The sequence below is a fragment of the Tiliqua scincoides genome, chromosome 5 (assembly GCF_035046505.1).
Source record: "Tiliqua scincoides isolate rTilSci1 chromosome 5, rTilSci1.hap2, whole genome shotgun sequence".
Taxonomy (NCBI): Eukaryota; Metazoa; Chordata; class Lepidosauria; order Squamata; family Scincidae; genus Tiliqua; species Tiliqua scincoides.
In genome coordinates, this window is record NC_089825.1 from 104,828,008 (window position 1) to 104,846,195 (window position 18,188).

At 45.4% G+C, this 18,188-nt stretch overlaps 1 protein-coding gene across 1 annotated transcript; it reads left to right on the top strand.

Annotated features, from left to right (window-relative positions):
- The first annotated feature begins 380 nt into the window (after positions 1-380).
- On the top strand, positions 381-1,313 carry LOC136652869 (olfactory receptor 14A16-like). Its single transcript, XM_066629797.1, has one exon. The coding sequence runs from the start codon at positions 381-383 to the stop codon at positions 1,311-1,313; it is 933 nt and encodes a 310-aa protein (XP_066485894.1).
- The last annotated feature ends 16,875 nt before the right edge of the window (positions 1,314-18,188 follow it).

Below are 18,188 nucleotides of genomic sequence, written 5' to 3' on the forward strand. Positions count from 1 at the left end.
TTACAATTGAATAGTTCTAGTCTTTCATAGAACTCCTTGTTCCAGCTGGATTCCTTCCCGGTCTGGCCTCTCTCTGGCCCTTCGCCTCCCACGCTCCACTTGACGGCATATTATGTACAATATGTTCTAAATTATATGAAGGATCGTATATAAGTTCACCTTTGAAACTGCTACCTTATTGTGAGTACATGATGAACTCCAGTCTGAATGTCCAATTCAGAAGTAGACTTGGGTTTGGACGACAAATTTTACCACAGGTATTTTGGTATTACTTGGATTAACTTTTCTCAAAACTGCGTTTATCATATTGTATCACTACACTGCTTCTCTGCTGCTTTGCCCCTTAACTGAATATCTTTCTCTTCACAGAATATTAAGCGATGAACCGATCTGCTGTGACAGAGTTTCTCCTATCAGGATTTTCTGATGACCGTGATGTACAAATTTTACATTTTGTTGTGTTCCTTTCAGCTTACTCCATAGGCGTACTGGCAAATGTTTGCATCATCATCACTGTGGCCCTCAACTCTCACCTTCACAGTCCTATGTATTTCTTTTTGGTCAATTTATCATTTTCAGATGTTTGCTACATCTCCACCACGGTCCCCAAATCCATGGCCACTTCCTTGACTAACAACAAACTGATTTCTTTTGCAGGCTGTGTAACCCAGGTTTTCTTAGTAGTAACATTTGTAACTTGTGAGTTCGCTCTTCTTACCGTGATGGCTTATGACCGCTATGTAGCCATCTGCCATCCCCTACAATACAGGCTGATCATGAGTAGAGATTTGTGTATCCAGACGGCAGCTGCTTCCTGGTTATTGAGCGGTCTCCATGGAATTTTACAAACCAGTCTCACGTTTAACTTAAGCTTCTGCAAGAATAATACCATTGAGCAGTTTTTCTGTGACATACCTCAGTTACAAAAACTCTCTTGCACTGATACAGCAGCTCATCAAATGCTCATACTTGTCCTTGGTCTTATTTTGGATTCATTCTGCTTTGTGTTCATCTTTGTTTCTTATGGCTTCATCTTTTCTTCGGTGCTGAAGATCTCATCCACTCAAGACAGGCATAAAGCCTTCTCCACCTGCACTCCCCACTTGACAGTCTTTTCTTTATTTATCACCACAGCTATGTTTTCCTACATGAGGCCTAAAGAACTTGCTTCTCCAACTATAGATTTGCTGTCTGCTGTTTTGTATACTGTTCTACCCCCAGTTCTGAATCCTATCATTTATAGCCTCAGGAACAAGGCTATCATGGAGGGTGTGTTGAAAATATCAAAGAAGTTCAAACATTTCATAGCATGACACCTTATTATTTTGTAAGCTATATCTGAATTCTAGAAAGGACTATGCAAGGGAATTTTGACTTACAGCCAAATCCTGAGCTGCCCCTTCCCCGGTTAAAGCACATGGTCCTGCAACAGGGCTACTAAATTATTTGTTGACCCAAAGGTCAGAGTAGAATGCAGAGGCTCAGTGTCGGACGGCCAGTCTGATATGGAGGCTCTGGATCCTGTGCAGCAAAGCTCCACTGGTTCTACCTCCCTCCTGTCCCAATCCCTCCCCCCAGCATGCCTCCTTCCTGCCATCCCTCCAACTGCTCCGGAACACCTCCTCCCCACCTCTCCCCATGCCCCCACCTACCTCTTCGCTGCTTGGCGGTCTGCGTGGCGAGCTCCAGTGCTCCACTGCAAGCTTTCGGTGGAGAGGAAGAGCTTTCTAAGGAGGACCAGGAGGCAAAAACACAGGGGTCCAAAGTTTCTCCTATAAACTCTTCCACATATTGTTCTTCAGTGTCACTAGAATCCTTGCTTAAAGCCCAATTTATGCAGTGGATGCGCCTTTTATCATTGGGTCAGTGTGAATTCATTAAGTGTGAATTCATTAAATGTTACATGCACTTTTATTTCATATGGCTACCTGTTTTCTACAGAGCTGAATATCCCATCAATTTATGGCAGGTATAAAATCTTGTCAACCTGCATTCCCCATGTGACTCCCTTTATTTATTCAAGAGATCTAAAAAACTTTCCTCTCTCACAATGGATTTGTTGTCTTCTGATCTGTATAGTGTTCTACCCTCAGTTCTCAATCTCAACATTTGTAACCTCAAGTACAGGGATATCAAAGGAGGAGGAGTTAATAAAGAAAGATTAAATATATCAAGGTATGATGTCTTGCGTTTTATAATATGAATGCACATTCTAGCAAGTCCAATATAAGAAAACCATTTGGGTGTCTAATGTTCAAACTCGAGAAGACTTTAACTGATCATTTGAAGAAATGTGAGAAAAGGGAGAAATTTGAAGAAATGTGAGAAAAGAGAAAAATGTGAGGGACCCTCTGCTTGAGGTCTATCGAGTTCAGGACAACTGTGCAGAGTTTGGGTGATTTAACCCTTTGCAGCCACCACTGGCCCAATCCAGAGTCTCCCCTCTCTGCTGCTAGTTTCCCAGGAGAGAGGAGCTGCATTGCTACATTTAAATCAGGGATACCCAATAGATGTCCATGAAAGATGGCACTTGACACCTCTCTCTCCCTCCCCCGCCCTGTGTGGGAAGAGCAGGATCAGTATCATGTCAGCCCCTTTGGAATAGAGAACCATCTTCTTATTTCTTTTGTCATGTAAACCGCTTTGGGAACCTTTTGTTGAAAAATATTACACTGTATTAAACACAAGATTTTATTTGGGGGGTGGTGTCTTTTTTTCTTATTTTTTGGTTATCCATAGTAAGTTAAATATATTTTCTTTCTGTGAGGGACAGGGGGTGGGAAAATTTAAAGTACTGCTCTGCAGCCCAATTCTGAGCTGCCTGGGGTGCGTGGCTGTAGTGGCGCCGAGAATGGCTCCAGTCCTATCCTGTGTGCCTCAGCCTGCTGCGGGCTGTGCCTTGGGAGAAGGGAACTTTTGTCCCCTTCTCCTAGGTAAGGGAAGTGGCCCCGCAATGGGGCTACTCACTTTACCTTTAGAAGACAGGTAAAGGCATTCATGTAGGGTGCCAAGCACCGTACGAATGCCTTAGATGCGGAGGAGCGGAGCTCCAAGGAACCCGCCTCGCTCCCTCCCCCGGAATGCCTCCCTCCCACACTTTCTCTGCCTCCCACCTCACCATCACACCTCCTCCCTGCCCTCCACCTGCCTCCCCCCTCCCCGGAATGCCTCCTCCCCGCCCTCCTCCCTGCTCCCACTTACCATGCTGTGGCTCGGCGGTCCATGAGACCGCTGAGCAGTGGAGGATGGGCATCCTTCCGGCAGTAGTCCAGCTCCAGCCAGTGATGGGCTAGCATTGGGCGCTGGCCCGGCAGTAAGACTCGCAGACGTGCCTTACGGCATGTTTGCGACAGTGCACCCCGGCGGAAAGCCAGAGCGCCAAGCTCAGGATTGGGCTCTAAGGCTACAATTCTGTACATATTTTCCAGAAAATAAGAACCATTTAACTGAATTAGGCTTACGTCTGCATAGATGTGCATAGGATTGTGCTACAAGACAGGGACATCTTAACTATTGCTGAAAATCTGGTTCAGAATGTCCGTGGATATGTATAATGTCATTTGGGTTTGTCCATACTTACAAACCTATCTTGGCATCCATTGGGCTAGAAACTTATTTTTTGTTTATTTTGTTTTAAAAAAATGAGACTGTCATGTTGACATGCTGTGGTTTAATCATTTGGATACCTGGCAGAAGGTTCAAGGTCATAAAGTGTGTGGTACCATCATGCTGTCTCTTTCATCGCTCTGTGGTTCATTGTCTCTATCAATGCTTTTGATTCATTGCTCTCTGTTTCATTGTCAGTATCAACATTCATCTGGATCAATACTCTCTGATTCACTATCTCTTTCATTACTCTCTGGTTCCTTGCCCTTTTCACTGCCTTCTGGTTCTGTTATATACTTGTCCTGATATGGAGTCAAAGAAAACAATAAGAGATCCAAATCCATTAGTAAAGAGTAATCAATATATACCTAAACACTGCTCTACCTCTAAAACCTCATACTAATACATTAATTTAAGGCCTCTCAAACTAGGGCATCGTGACGCCCCAGCCTGAGGGCCCTGACCTTTGCCCCCTTAAGGGGTGGGAACAGGGGGACGACAGAGACGTGATTCCCCAGGATCGCGTCGCTAAGGGGACTGCAGGGACTGGCATGTACTTACCAGTCCCTGCTGCAGCCTCCCGTGGATGTGACCCTCCGCAGGGCTTTTCAATCTTCAAAAAAGGTGATAGTGGAGCAATCGTGCCCCACTTCCAGTTTTCCGCTTTCACTTTCTGGAGGCTGGAGAACCCTGCAGAGCTTTGTGCAGGGCTCCTCGCACCCCTGGGAGGCTGCAGCAGGGACTGGTAAGTACATGCCAGTCCCTGCAGCCCCGTTAGCCTTCCTCACACCCCCCACTGCCTTCCCCGTTCCCATGCAATAACTTACTGCAGTCCCCAAACTCCCTGAGAGATTGAGAACTGCAGCATTAATTGATTCACATATAGATTTACATATTCACTCTAATTCATTTGTATGACATACTTAATTACATTAATTCATTTTTAGTACATATATTACTTAGCAGTATAGAGATAATGCTATATCTCTATAGTGCTATAGTGCTATATAGTGCTATATCTCTATAGATAATGCAGGAGATGTGCTAACGACTACTGGCTCCAGCTCTGTTCCGAGATACAGATAGCAGCTGACACGGGCAACATCAAGGGGATGTATGATGGTATCAAGCAGGCCCTAGGTCCAACACAGAAGAAAATTGCCCCTCTGAAGTCTGCCACAGGCGAGGTCATCCAGGATCGGGCGCAGCAGATGGAACGCTGGGTGCAGCACTACTCTGAGCTATATTCCAGAGAAAATGTAGTCACCGAAGAAGCACTGAACAACATTGAGTGCCTGCCTGTGCTGGAAGAGCTTGACAGTGAACCAACCCTAGAAGAACTTCACGTGGCCCTGGACTCCCTTGCCTTTGGCAAGGCACCTGGAAAAGACAGCATCCCTGCTGAAGTCCTAAAATGCTGCAAAGAGATCATCGTCACTGAGCTGCATGAAATCCTCTGTCTCTGCTGGAGAGAAGGTGGAGTACCTCAAGACTTGAGGGATGCAAACATCATCACGCTGTACAAGAACAAAGGTGACAGGGGTGACTGCAACAACTACCGCGGCATCTCTCTCCTTAGCGTTGTAGGAAAGCTGTTTGCCCGAGTTGTACTAAAGAGGCTCCAGGTACTTGCAGAGAGCGTCTATCCAGAATCGCAGTGTGGATTCCGAGCCAACAGGTCCACCACTGATATGGTATTCTCCCTTAGACAACTGCAGGAGAAATGCAGGGAACAACGACAGCCACTCTTTATAGCCTTCATAGATCTCACAAAGGCTTTCGACCTGGTCAGCAGAGACGGCCTCTTCAAGATTCTCCCCAAGATTGGATGTCCACCCAGGCTCCTCAGCATCATCAGATCTTTCCACAAGGACATGAAGGGCACTGTTGTCTTCGATGGCTCCACATCAGACCCTTTTGATATCCGAAGCGGAGTGAAGCAGGGCTGTGTTCTTGCACCAACCTTGTTTGGGATTTTCTTCGCTGTCCTGCTGAAGCAGGCCTTTGGAACTGCAACAGAAGGCATCTATCTCCGGACCAGATCAGACGGAAAGCTCTTCAACCTCTCCAGACTGAGAGCAAAATCCAAAGTCCAGCTGAAATGTCTGCGTGACTTCCTCTTTGCCGATGATGCAGCTGTCACTACCCACTCTGCCAAAGATCTCCAGCAGCTCATGGATCGTTTTAGCAAGGCCTGCCAAGATTTTGGACTGACAATCAGCCTGAAGAAAACACAGGTCATGGTTCAGGATGTGGACTCACCTCCCTGCATTACAATCTCTGAGCATGAACTGGAGGTTGTCCATGACTTTGTGTACCTTGGCTCAACGATCTCCGACACTCATTCTCTCGATACCGAGCTAAACAAGCGCATCGGTAAAGCAGCTACCACGTTTTCCAGACTCACAAAGAGAGTCTGGTCCAACAAGAAGCTGACGGAACATACCAAGATTCAGGTCTACAGAGCTTGCATCCTGAGTACACTTCTGTACTGCAGTGAGTCATGGACTCTTCGCTCACAACAGGAGAGGAAACTGAGCGCTTTCCACATGCGCTGCCTCCGACGCATCCTCGGCATCACCTGGCAGGACAAAGTTCCAAACAACACAGTCCTGGAATGTGCTGGAATCCCTAGCATGTATTCACTGCTGAAACAGAGACGCCTGCGTTGGCTTGGTCATGTCGTGAGAATGGATGATGGCCGGATCCCAAAGGATCTCCTCTATGGAGAACTTGTGCAAGGAAAGCGCCCTACAGGTAGACCACAGCTGCGATACAAGGACATCTGCAAGAGGGATCTGAAGGCCTTAGGGATGGACCTCAACAAGTGGGAAACCCTGGCCTCTGAGCGGCCCGCTTGGAGGCAGGCTGTGCAGCATGGCCTTTCCCAGTTTGAAGAGACACTTTGCCAACAGTCTGAGGCTAAGAGGCAAAGAAGGAAGGCCCATAGTCAGGGAGACAGACCAGGGACAGACTGCACTTGCTCCCATTGTGGAAGGGATTGTCACTCCCGGATTGGCCTTTTCAGCCACACTAGACGCTGTGCCAGAACCACCTTTCAGAGCGCGATACCATAGTCTTTCGAGACTGAAGGTTGCCAATACAATACAATAGAGATAAATATATACATTCATTCATTCTTCTAATGATTGTTGATCAAATGCGTGTATATATATATATTGACACATGTGTAAAACGAGGCTGTAAATAGACATGTATTTCCATCATTTTTAAACCAACCATTTTAAAACAGCCCAAGCCAAATGCTTACCTCTTACCCGTCTTTTGAACAATATGAGGGGAAGCAACAGCAACAGCACGAGAACGGCCAGAGAACCTGCAGCAGCAACTGTCCATATCACTATCTGTGGTTTGGCTGAAAAATAAAGGATATTCCCAGTTAAAATGCAGTGAATGCTTGTCTATCAGAGATTGGCCAGAGGTGACCTGAGAAAACCGATCCTTCCATCAGTGTGCATGCCTGTTCATCCCCCCTCAGTACAACAGTTTCCTAGTTCTTCCGCAGTTCTTTAACATTCCTCCATCAATCCATCTGTCCACATATACTTTCTGACACAGACACTCCATTAGGGATGTTCTAAAGAATGTGCCCTCCATCAGCCCCCATGCACAAGTCTCTCCACCAACACCACCACCACCAAGTTTAACATCATGGGCCAGTCTGGTCAGAAACTAGCCAAGGCCCTGTGCCCAATCAGGAGCCCATGCTTGAGCTGTCAATCTACGCCAGCAGAGACTTTTTTTTGCCACAGTTTCCCACCACTGGCCAAATAAGAGAGTACAATAGGAATTCTGGCATAGGCTATGCTACTCTTTTCTTGATCCGAGAGGCCCCCTTGTTCCTGACACAGTGGCAAGCAGGAGGCATCCAGTCTGGGAATTCTTAAACAGCACTTGGAGATGTAGTCAGTTGGCTGGTAGCGCACAGTCTCTTTCACAATTCCTCTTGTAAGTCTTTCTGTTGGGTCTTGCACCTGTGGGGGCCCTTACTATGAGGCAGTGGGAAGGAGCAATTTTTTAGTAAACCTTTCTCCATGGTTTTCCCCAGTACCATTTTATGAGTCCCAGATGACCCATGATGTCCCAGCATTGCAGGCAACACAAGTTGGAACTGAAAACTGGTTCTAGAGAAGGAGGAGGAGTTATACTTCTCCCTGCTGCCTTCTGATAAGTCACACTGACCCAGGAGCTGGTAGGGAGCAGGTGGAAACAGCAGTGGACATAAGTGGTGGCAGATCTCTTTGCCACTTGCTGCCCAGTGAGCTTTTGCCATTAGACATCTTTGTTGAGTGGAAGATGGGTGAGAAACCTCATCACTGAGGAAGTAACTGTGAACCAAAGCACATATGAAGTCTACTGCCTATCTCCTGCCTCTTTCATGACATTTGTTGGCACATGGTATGTCTTTGTAATCAATGGGGAGCTGCAACAGTGAGTGACCCATTGAGGGTCACCCATTGAACCCTACAGGGTTCACTTCCAAAGGTTCCTCAAATACTGAGAGTACCACTGACAATCATAAGAAGGCTGTGGGAACCTGGGTGATCTCAGGGATCAGTAATGAACCCTCAGCAGGTGCCTGATGATGTCCCTTGAACTGACTCTTGAACTGCCTCTACCCCTTGAACTGACTTTCCCTCACCTAACCCACCACACACCATGGGTTTCTTCCATGCACAGTCACTGTCTCTCACTTCCATGTGATATGAAACTATGTCAGCTATTTTCAACCACTGTGCCATGGCACATTGGTGTGCTGCGAATGTTCTGCGTGTGTGCCATGGGTGATTCAGGGAGGGTCATTGGGGGATGTGAGCCTCCCATGAGCAGTGCAGTGTGCCTTGTCAATTGACAAAAAACTGATGGTGTACCTTGACAATTTTAGAGCCTTGGTACATAAGAATGAGCTCCCAAGTGACTGGAGACTGCATCACAGGAAAGAGGCTCTCCCACACTGCTGTATGTTGCTTGAAAGAACCCCTTGACATTCATCCACCTGACTTTCAAACAGCCCTACTTAAGACCTTCTTTTGCCAATATCTTCTTTCAACCGTTCTCCTCCCACACACACATACATGCACGTAACTATGCATAGCATTGTGCTGTAAGTCTTCTGCCCTATACACACTTCCTTAGGAGTAAGTCCAATTGAAAGTCAGTCTTATAGTTAGTAAACACAAATAGGATTGCGCTGTAAGTACTCTTTGTATGCAAATATAAATAATACGCACCATCATATTCCTCTAACTTCAGATTATTAATTTTCATAATTATTGAGAACAGTGATTCCCCAAGTGGTGGGTCATGACTCACCATAGGGAACCAGAACTGGGCCATTCCCCCTTAAGGGGGACTGGCCCAGTAATGGGTGCCCTGGCGGTGCTGCAGTACTTGCAGTGCCTCTGGAAACCTGGGGCTTTTTGCCTTACCTGAGGGGGGGTCACACTGGCTGCAGGGAGTCCGTGCTGGCCTCAGGAAATGTCCTAAATCAGTAGTTCCCAAAGTCCTACTTCAGTGTTGGGACTGCAGGTGAGTATTTGCGGGGATGGGGCCTGGGGTGTGTGGGGTGAGGCACCACAGGAACCTAGGGTCTTTTTGCCTTACTTGGGTGGGGAGTTGTGCTGGCCTCAGGAAGGGTTGGGAGGCCCACAGCCCCTTCTGCGGGTATCTCCAATGCAAGAAATCAGTCTGTTTAAGAATCGCTCTGATCCCCAAATGGAGCAATTTCCATTTGGAAAATTCCAAATGGAGTCCCATCCCCACAAATACTCACCTGCAGTCCCAACATTGAAGTTGCCATTTGCTTCTAATTTATGTGTTTCTTAATACCCTGCATTATGGCTCAATGAACCCATGGGAAGTAACCCATGAAACTTCACAGCCACCATGCCCAAAGTTTCAGTCTCATAATCAGGGTGGGGAACTTGGAAGGCAGGGAAGGAGAACTATCAAGCCAGGCTACTTACCAGGCACAACAATCTCTGCAGGTTCACTTTCTAATGACCAGACAAAAGGATTTCCCTTGAGTTGATAGTGACAACTGTAGTTTCCTGAATCCCGTGGTTTCATATTGTAGAAAGGAAAGTCAGCTGTTTTGCTGTTTGGTCCTGCCTTTACTGATCCTTTCTTGACTTCAGATTTCCACAGAGAATAGGTAAGACCATTCTCTGGTCCTTGGCAAGTGATGATAATCTTTGACACTGAAATCAGCCCCTTGATGAATTTCGTGTGAATTGTGGGTTTCAAGAGGTTGGGATCTTGGGAAAGGAAAAATGCAATGAATAAAGAAGTTACATAGTCTGTCCTCCAACCCGTGTTTCCTGGGTAGGGGCCTTGTGAAAATGTCATGGAAGGTCTGAGCCAAATGCTCACCTGTTAGGCTGTTGTCTCAAACAGGATGGCTAGATAGGGTGCTGTCACCACAGACATCAATTCCCCTAACCCTGCTGCAATCTGTTGGACCTTGGCAATGAAGAATACAGTCTCCAATGTCCTTGACTTTTTTAGAGGCTTCTGTCATATACTCTCCTTTGATGAGAAAGAGAATTCTTCTATTCAGAACGGGCATATTCAGGGCTGGCCTGCCCATGATGCCACTGCTTTAGGTGACAAGCTCGAAGGAAGCAAAAGACTGGCAGGATTTGCCCACCCCTCTATCATCTTTGTTGCTTTTTCAGCCTGGCTTCTTGCTGCCCTGGCTTCTTGCTGATTTTGTAAAATGGGAGAGGTTTTCATACTCCAAAGAGGCAACCCCAGTGGCATCACTAGGGGGATGCGGGGGGTGCGGGCCACACCAGGTGACGAGCAAGGGGGGGATGATGCGCACTGGGAGGGTGACACGCTAAAATCGCAGTGGTTAGGAGTAATACCATCTTGTTATATACTGTTGGATGCGGAATTTCCAGCAGAATACAATACAAAAAACCAGAGGCAGGCTACAGAGAAAATTCACTTGGTGGAACAGGGCTGACTTTCCCTTATTTATGTATTTTACTTTAATGATTTATAATTATTTATTTTAATTTGCTTTACGATGGGTCCTGGACAGATTGTCAATCTAAAAAGTGGGTCCCAGTGCTAAAAGTTTGAGAACTACTCCTAATAAGGTGTTAATAAATTGACACCCTGGGAGGAGGTGACACCACTAGTGACCAAAATCACTAAATTCACAGTTTGTAAAAATAATACCATCATGTTATATATCAATCAATGTGTAATTTCATGCAGAATGCAATGAAATAAACTGCACTGAAATCTCTTTTGTTTATTAAAAGGTACAGCCTAAAAATCAGTGGGGGCGGGGCGATGGTAGATCACCACGCCCACCACCTGGAGTGTTGCCCCGCCCACTGCATGGGGGTGATGTGCTGGCCTCCCACACCAGCTGACACGAACCTTAGTGATGCCAGTGGGCAACCCTGTACGCATGTTCCTGGGAGTACCCACACAATGGCATTTATGTTTGAGTAGACAGGTGTAGGATTGTGTTGAAAAGGAGCAAGCAAAGCCATGTGTGGATGAAAGGGAAAATTCCTATAGCTCCTATAGGAATTCCTAAAATTCCTATTGATGTTATTGATCTGAGAATCTATTGAGACTGAACATAAGCTAGTGGACCATATATGAATAATCTTACTCTGTATGGGTTGTATCCATTCAGGGCAATAACAAAAAACACTGACCTCTCATCTGAGTACCATTTATGAAAATAGCATTCAAGGGCTGAGTCCATCTCCAGGGCTGGAACAAGGTTGCCAGGGGGCCTAGGGCAAAGCTGAACATCCCCTTCTGCCGCCTATTCACCTTCTCCTACTGGTGGTGCATTGGACACTACCAGTGTCCCTGGTTGTGACAGTTCAAGGGCCAGCTTGGTCCCTGAAGGTGAGACTTTTGATGGCCATTATTCTTGAGCAGGCACCCAACCGGGCCATCCCCTGAGGCCACTGCTGCCCAGCACTCACCTCTTAGGGTGACGTTTACTTCATCACTGTAGCCTGAGCATTCAGGATTCTTGTCTCCACGAAAGCAGTATGCACAGAAGTAAATTTGCCCATCTGAATGCCCGGCATTGAAAATGGAATATGCATCTTCTTTCATCACTGTTGGCTTGTATTCACGTTTACACGTACCCTTTCTCCAGAAATAGAAATTGTTGGATAATTGATCATCGCTTTTACAGGTGATGGTGATGTTTGCCCCCAGAGGAATCACCCCAGTAGGTACAATCGAGATGATAGGCTTGGAATATGTTTTCTCTGGATGGAAAAGAGAAAATGCATGAGCTCTGGAAGGTGGAATCTCTGTAACAATCTGCCCTTGTACCATAGGAGTCATTTGCGGGGGGCGGGGGGGCGGGATGCCACTGGAACAAAAAATGAATACAGGTGACTCACAGGATTGTGATTCATCTAAGATTATGTTGAGGACATTAGCCAGCAGAGCACATATGAATGACCTGACCTCCCTTTCCTTTAAATCTCATGTCAACAGCTGGTTTTTAACAGGGACCACTGTTTTTTGAACTGGGTGGTCACTCTTGAAGAAGCAATTAAATTATCTCTTTGATTGCTGTGGTGCTTTGGTCAGGATTCACTTTCTATGGATTCAACCCATTGCCTCTGGCAACTGCTGCTTGACCTCAGACTGTGTCCAAGGATTCTTTAACACCATACTTCCCTGTCTCATAAGTAAACAGCAATGGGGTTGGTAAATAGCAGGAAAGGGGACCATGGACATGTTTGGTTTCACAGTTGGTTAGCATTGTTGACACCCCCTAGCCCTCCTTGGTGCTAACCAATGCTTTTTCCTATTGTAGAAAGCACAGGGAGGTAAGATTTGGATCAGAAACAAAGGGGTGGGCAAAATGGTAAGGACTCCCTTTGCCACATTCCTACAGTGCTTCTGCACACCTGGGTAAACATGCTGTTTACCTAAATAAAAGGAACACAGTAGGGTGGACACATACAGTCAAAGTGATCTGGGTGTTGACCTTTAGTGTAGCTACTACTCAGTACAGATTTTCACATTCACATCATGTGGCTGAACATACAAAGTTGCCTCATGCTGAATTAGATCAGTGACTCATGGAGCTCAGTCTTCTCTGACATTGTCTGGAAGCTGCTCTTCAAACCTTCAGTTTTAGATGGGGTGTCTGGAGAATGAACATGGGACTGGGACCATATACATAGGTAAAGTAGGAGCTCTGCCACAGAGCTTGAAACCCATTCCTTTCCCCTCCTTTCTCTCTTTTCCTTTAGCCCTTCACTCAGTGCTTAGCTCTTCAGTGAAGCCATTGACTTACTTGAAAAGTTTTGGGCCAGCCCTGCATTCAGCCACCATCCTAGAAAGAAGAAGATTTCATTAGCAGAAAGCGATCTGTACAACAGGAACCCATACTGTGTCTCAGTTCCTTATCACATGTCATTGCATAACATTTTTATCCCACTGTCATGTGAAAACTGAAGGATTGGTAAACCCTGGGCAAGTACATGAAGTTTCCCCTGCATCATAGCTTTCCTTCCTCTCCCTCCTTCTCCCAGCATGGCTGCTCTTCCACCCTCTTTCTTCATGTGGCTTCTCCTTAGTTCCCAATTTACTAGATGTGAATTGAAAAGTATGAATTTAAAAGAATGTAAAAGTAATTCCTCCCCTTTTTCTCTGCAGAAACAAAAAAAGAGAAACTGCTGCTAACTGCCCTAGGTTGCTCACAACTTTCATATAATACAGGGAGCTCCACTTGGGAGCAAGCCCTATAGGCTGGGGAGTGAGGGGCAAGAGACAGTCACTTTCCTCTCCTTGCCAGTCAATTGGTCTTGTTCCCAGAGTTCCTACTATGCCCTTGAGAGAAGGCCACTGGCTGCCATGTCTCTCATGAGGCAACTCCTAAGTGTGGATTGAAGCTTGCATAAAACCTTCTGTTGGTGTGGGCCATGGGTTTGTGACCCATAAAAAACCCACATGTGCCACTGCCTTAGACAACTAACCAAGAAAAAGAATGCTGAAAGACAGCCTCATGGTGAGGCTGATTTGGTCAGATCTGTTGTCTTTCGAAGGAAATCTTCAGTCAGAGGCTACAGCTGCTGAAATACAAACGTGCTCCGCAATCCTGTCCTTCCCCATTCTGTGTATTTTCTCTGTGATCTGCTGGGACAGTTCGCCAGTGCCAACGAGCCTATACTTCCTGGCAAACCATAGTCCTGTTCATCTTCAGTATCAGCAGGATGTGCGGAAGTGAACAGTCCTCAGAATTCACATTTGTGATGTCATGAAGATTCAGCCAGGAGTAGGTCATGCTGATTCTCGACAGTCTCCTCCATCACACCTTTGAGATTATATGAATTGAATGTAATTGAATATTCGAGACATAAGAGGACGTATTTTGGATCTAGTCTCCCATTTTGCCTCCTTCACTTGCCTGGGAGTTGGAGAGAACTTCAGTTACCCGATTCAGACACAAATGAACCTACTTGAATTGTGGTAGTAGACTAGAGTTCTGCAATATCTATTCTATGTTCTTATAGGAGTGCTTTTGAAGAATGCAGATAACATAGTAATTGTGGGAGCAAGGCCCACATAATACCAAATAGATATCAAAAGCACTGGCTGCCAATCAGCATCCAGATCAACATTAAATTACTGGTGTGAGTCTTCACAGCCTTCAGGCAAGTTTATCTGAAGGCTGATCATTCCCACATGAACCTTCAAGGCTTTGGGAACAGCCCAATGATTGAAAACTCAGATCTCAGGCTTGCCTCTGCACGGGATCTTTTTACGGAGGAGGGAAGGATGGACTTTTTCATGGCAGCTTCATGGCTTTGGAAATCCCTCCACAGAGGTGGTTGACTAGCTCATTCCATTACGAAATCCAAATTGAAAGCTTTTTGGCAACTGGTTTAATATAATGTTTAAATTGTATTTTATTGTATTGCAGTGGTGTTTATTTGAATGATGCTGTGACCTGCCCTGGGGGTGATATATGTCAGGAAAGAAGAATAAAAATCTGTATGAAATATAACTACATTTGCTGGGCCCAGCCTGTAAGACCCATGTGGAAGACACTGTGGAAGCTAGCAGTGCTCCCTAATACCATGTCCAGAGACAGCTTCAGGTGTGAAAATACCCATGGTAACTTGCCCTCTGTGGTCTTCCTCCTACCTATCCAAGGCTCATCAAGAGCTTAGCTTGGTGCTCTTGAGAAGGTTGGTGTATTTTAGGAAGATGAAAACTGAACTTTGTTGGTGGTTCTTGGAACCATCATCCACCAGTGGGAACTCTAGGTCCTCTAGGTGAAAGCTTTCATTCTTTTACGGGATGGGAGAGATGAGAAAATGAGGGAAAGGCTCCTCTCTTGTCTGAGCCAAATTATGGCTGATGCTATCAGCACAAGACTCAGTGATCCACAACAAGCCATCCTGAAAGTCTAGGGTACTCATCAAATGACCAAGGATGCTGACCTCTGAGGCCAGCTCTTCCCATGCCTTTCAGGAAATCAGATTTTCAGTCGCTTAGCAGAGAAACTGAACAAGAACCAAGAGGTCCCAGAACTCAAGTGGCTCTTGAAGGGGTTCTCTGGTCATAGGGCTTCATAAGGTCTATGGGACTTTTTTAGGGCCCAAGTGTTGCTCATACCAGAACTTCCCACAGCCCAACATTTTGTTTACCTAAAGTTCCAGTTTTCTCCTCTTCTCATTCCCATGCATTATTTTTACTTCTTGTTTAGCAGCAAGTTCATGAGGGCTACTGTTTTCTGCAACCTCCAGCCCAGACCTTGGTGCAGTCAGGACATTTCCAAAAATTAGCAAAGGGCTCAACCACCCATTATATTAACTTTAATGAGGAGCATTTCCCAGTGAGTCGTTATGTAATTCTTAAATATGTACAGGTTGTTTATCCTTTATCTGCTCTGCTGGGACTGCTTGGGACGGGAAGATGTCTGGATTTTGGAAGAACTGCGTAAATATAAATTGCTCCTTTCTCTTGCTCCTTTCACTGTTACCCATGTGGGTGTTTGCTGGCCTCTGACATTTTTCAACAACTTCTGTGCAGATACACACCACAGAGCAGAGAATACGACTTAAAGCCTGTACCTACACTGTATGTGGGAATGAGTACAGGACTTTCTAGTGTTCACACTACAGAATTCAAGTCTTGGACAAAAATGTCAGGGCTGCAGAATAGTCCAGTTTTCAGATGTCCAAATAAGGGGCAATCTACCTGTACAGGAATGTCTTTGTAAATTTTGTTTGGGTTCCTTCTTTGGAAGCAGAATTTCTGCACTTCTCCACTGAAAGCATCCATGCTGTTTGTTTTGGTTGTTCCTCCTTCCAGTAGAAATTTCCACTTTGTCCATTTCGAGACAAATGCAATTTGAGACGTTGATTTCCTATATGAATAATGGTATTGTTGTGAAGGAGTTAAAAGGTAACCCCAGCTTCCTGACCAGATGGAAAACTGCCAACCTGAAGTCCTCCTGAAGGTTGCATGGCTGTGGTGTGTAGGGGTGGGAAGCAAATATCACAGGGAGGGATCAACTGTTAGAGAGGGAGAAAGATCAGAAACCCTCACCCACGGTTGGTTGGTTGGCAACCTTCAGTCTCGAAAGACTATGTTATAACTATGTTATAACTATGAAAGACTATGTTATAAGCCTACAGCATCCTGTATTCCCAGGTGGTCTCCCATCCAAGTACTAACCAGGCCTGACCCTGCTTAGCTTCCAAGATCAGACAACATCAGGCACGTGCAGTACTTACCATCTGAGGACAGATTGTGCATCCCGATAGTTTCCAGTTCTCCATCACCACCTGACTGGACATCTGTAAATGCACAGGTTGGCATCTCTCCTGGGCAAGGAGATAGAGAGTGTAGCTGAGGGAACCCTTGATTTGACCTCTGAGTGCTATTGGGACAGGTAAAAAAAGCTTTTACACCAATGAACAGTTGACCAGATATTTATTGACTAAAACACAAGGTAGTGTTTTTGTTTTTTTATCAGAGACATAAAACATTTAATGAGTAAATTAGCTTTCTTTCCCTCAGTGAACCTAACAAGAGGACAAGAGGGCACAGCACTGCTTATCACCTGAGCCTGTCTCTAACTCTATGCTTTCCCATTCTCTGTCTGTCAGGAACCAGGATCTGCAGCAGATGAGCTCCAAGCAAAGAAGGACCCTGCGAGTCCTCTGCCCTCTGCTTATGTAGCCTGACTCACTTCAATATATAGTAAGTAGTCTTGGGCTGTGCCTCAGCTTTATAGCTTTCACTCAGGCCCTACTTTTCCCAACATGACTATAACCTTGGCTTTACCTGTTTACCCATTTGGGCCCAATCCTGTCCAACATTCCAGCACTGATGCAGCTGTGCCATCAGGGCTTGCAATGCATTCTGCAGTGAGGCAGCAGTCATGGAGGTCACCTCAAAGTAAGGGAATGTTTGTTCCCTTATCTTGGGGCTGCATTGCAACTACATCAGCATTGGAACATTGGATAGAATTGAGCCCTTTGTCTCTTAGATGCTTGGTGTATGAACTTTTGAACTTTTGAGTATCAGTATCTAGAACATCTCCCGAGTGTTCAGCCAGGAGTTTCCTGGGCTTGATCGAGTTAAGGTGTGTCCCACCAGGAAGGTAAAAAAGTTTAGTTGCACTCAGTTGGAAACATTCCTGAAGGGACAAAAGAGTAGGACAGAATGTGAGCTTCACCTATGCTTGGGTAGAGGAGTCATTCCAGGGAGGAGGTTTGAAAAGAATGTCCAAGTGGCCTGGCCTCTGGGCAGTTAAGCTTAATTTGGTATTTAGGAAGACATGTGCTTGCACATGAGAGTATGTGAAGGAAGAGTGAGGATAGTACTGTAAGTACTGCAGGTGTTGCAATATGCTGTATAAACAGGCCCTCCCACTCACCATTGGAACAGCAATGGCAAAGTGTAAGTGCTTATCATTCAGCTAAATAGCTGGCACAGATCTAGCCCCATAGGGCAGGCTGGGTAAGAGGAGAAACATTCGCTGTGTAGGATACTGTGTAGGATACAGTGCAGGCCACTACAACCTGGCTGTATCTGGGCAAGTTAGGATTGTGCCCTTAGCTGAAGCTTCAACAAGACCAATATTTTCAGACAGGCTTTCTGTGCCAAATGCCAGTTGCAAAATATCTCAGTATACATACATTGACCAAGATGTGCTTTTCTAAATCATTGTGTGTGTGAATGCCTTTTGTGTTACATTCATTTTTATTTTCTGTGGTAACCTCTTTTCTTCTAAGCAAAATATTCCATCAGTTCAAGGCATCCCTGTGTGACTACCTTTCTTCATTTGTCATCACATGTCTTTTATTATACACTAGACCTAAAGAACCTAAAGGATTTGCTGTTTTGTATAGTGTTCACCAGATCTCAAGCACAACAGGTTTAGCCCCAAGAACTGTTATGGGGGGAGGGTGTTGCAAAAAAAAAAAAAAAAAAAAGTAAATATTTCATAGTATGATATCCTTGAAAGATGGCATTTGACTTACACACACACATTAAATATTTCATAGTATGATAGCTTGCATTTTGTAATATGAATA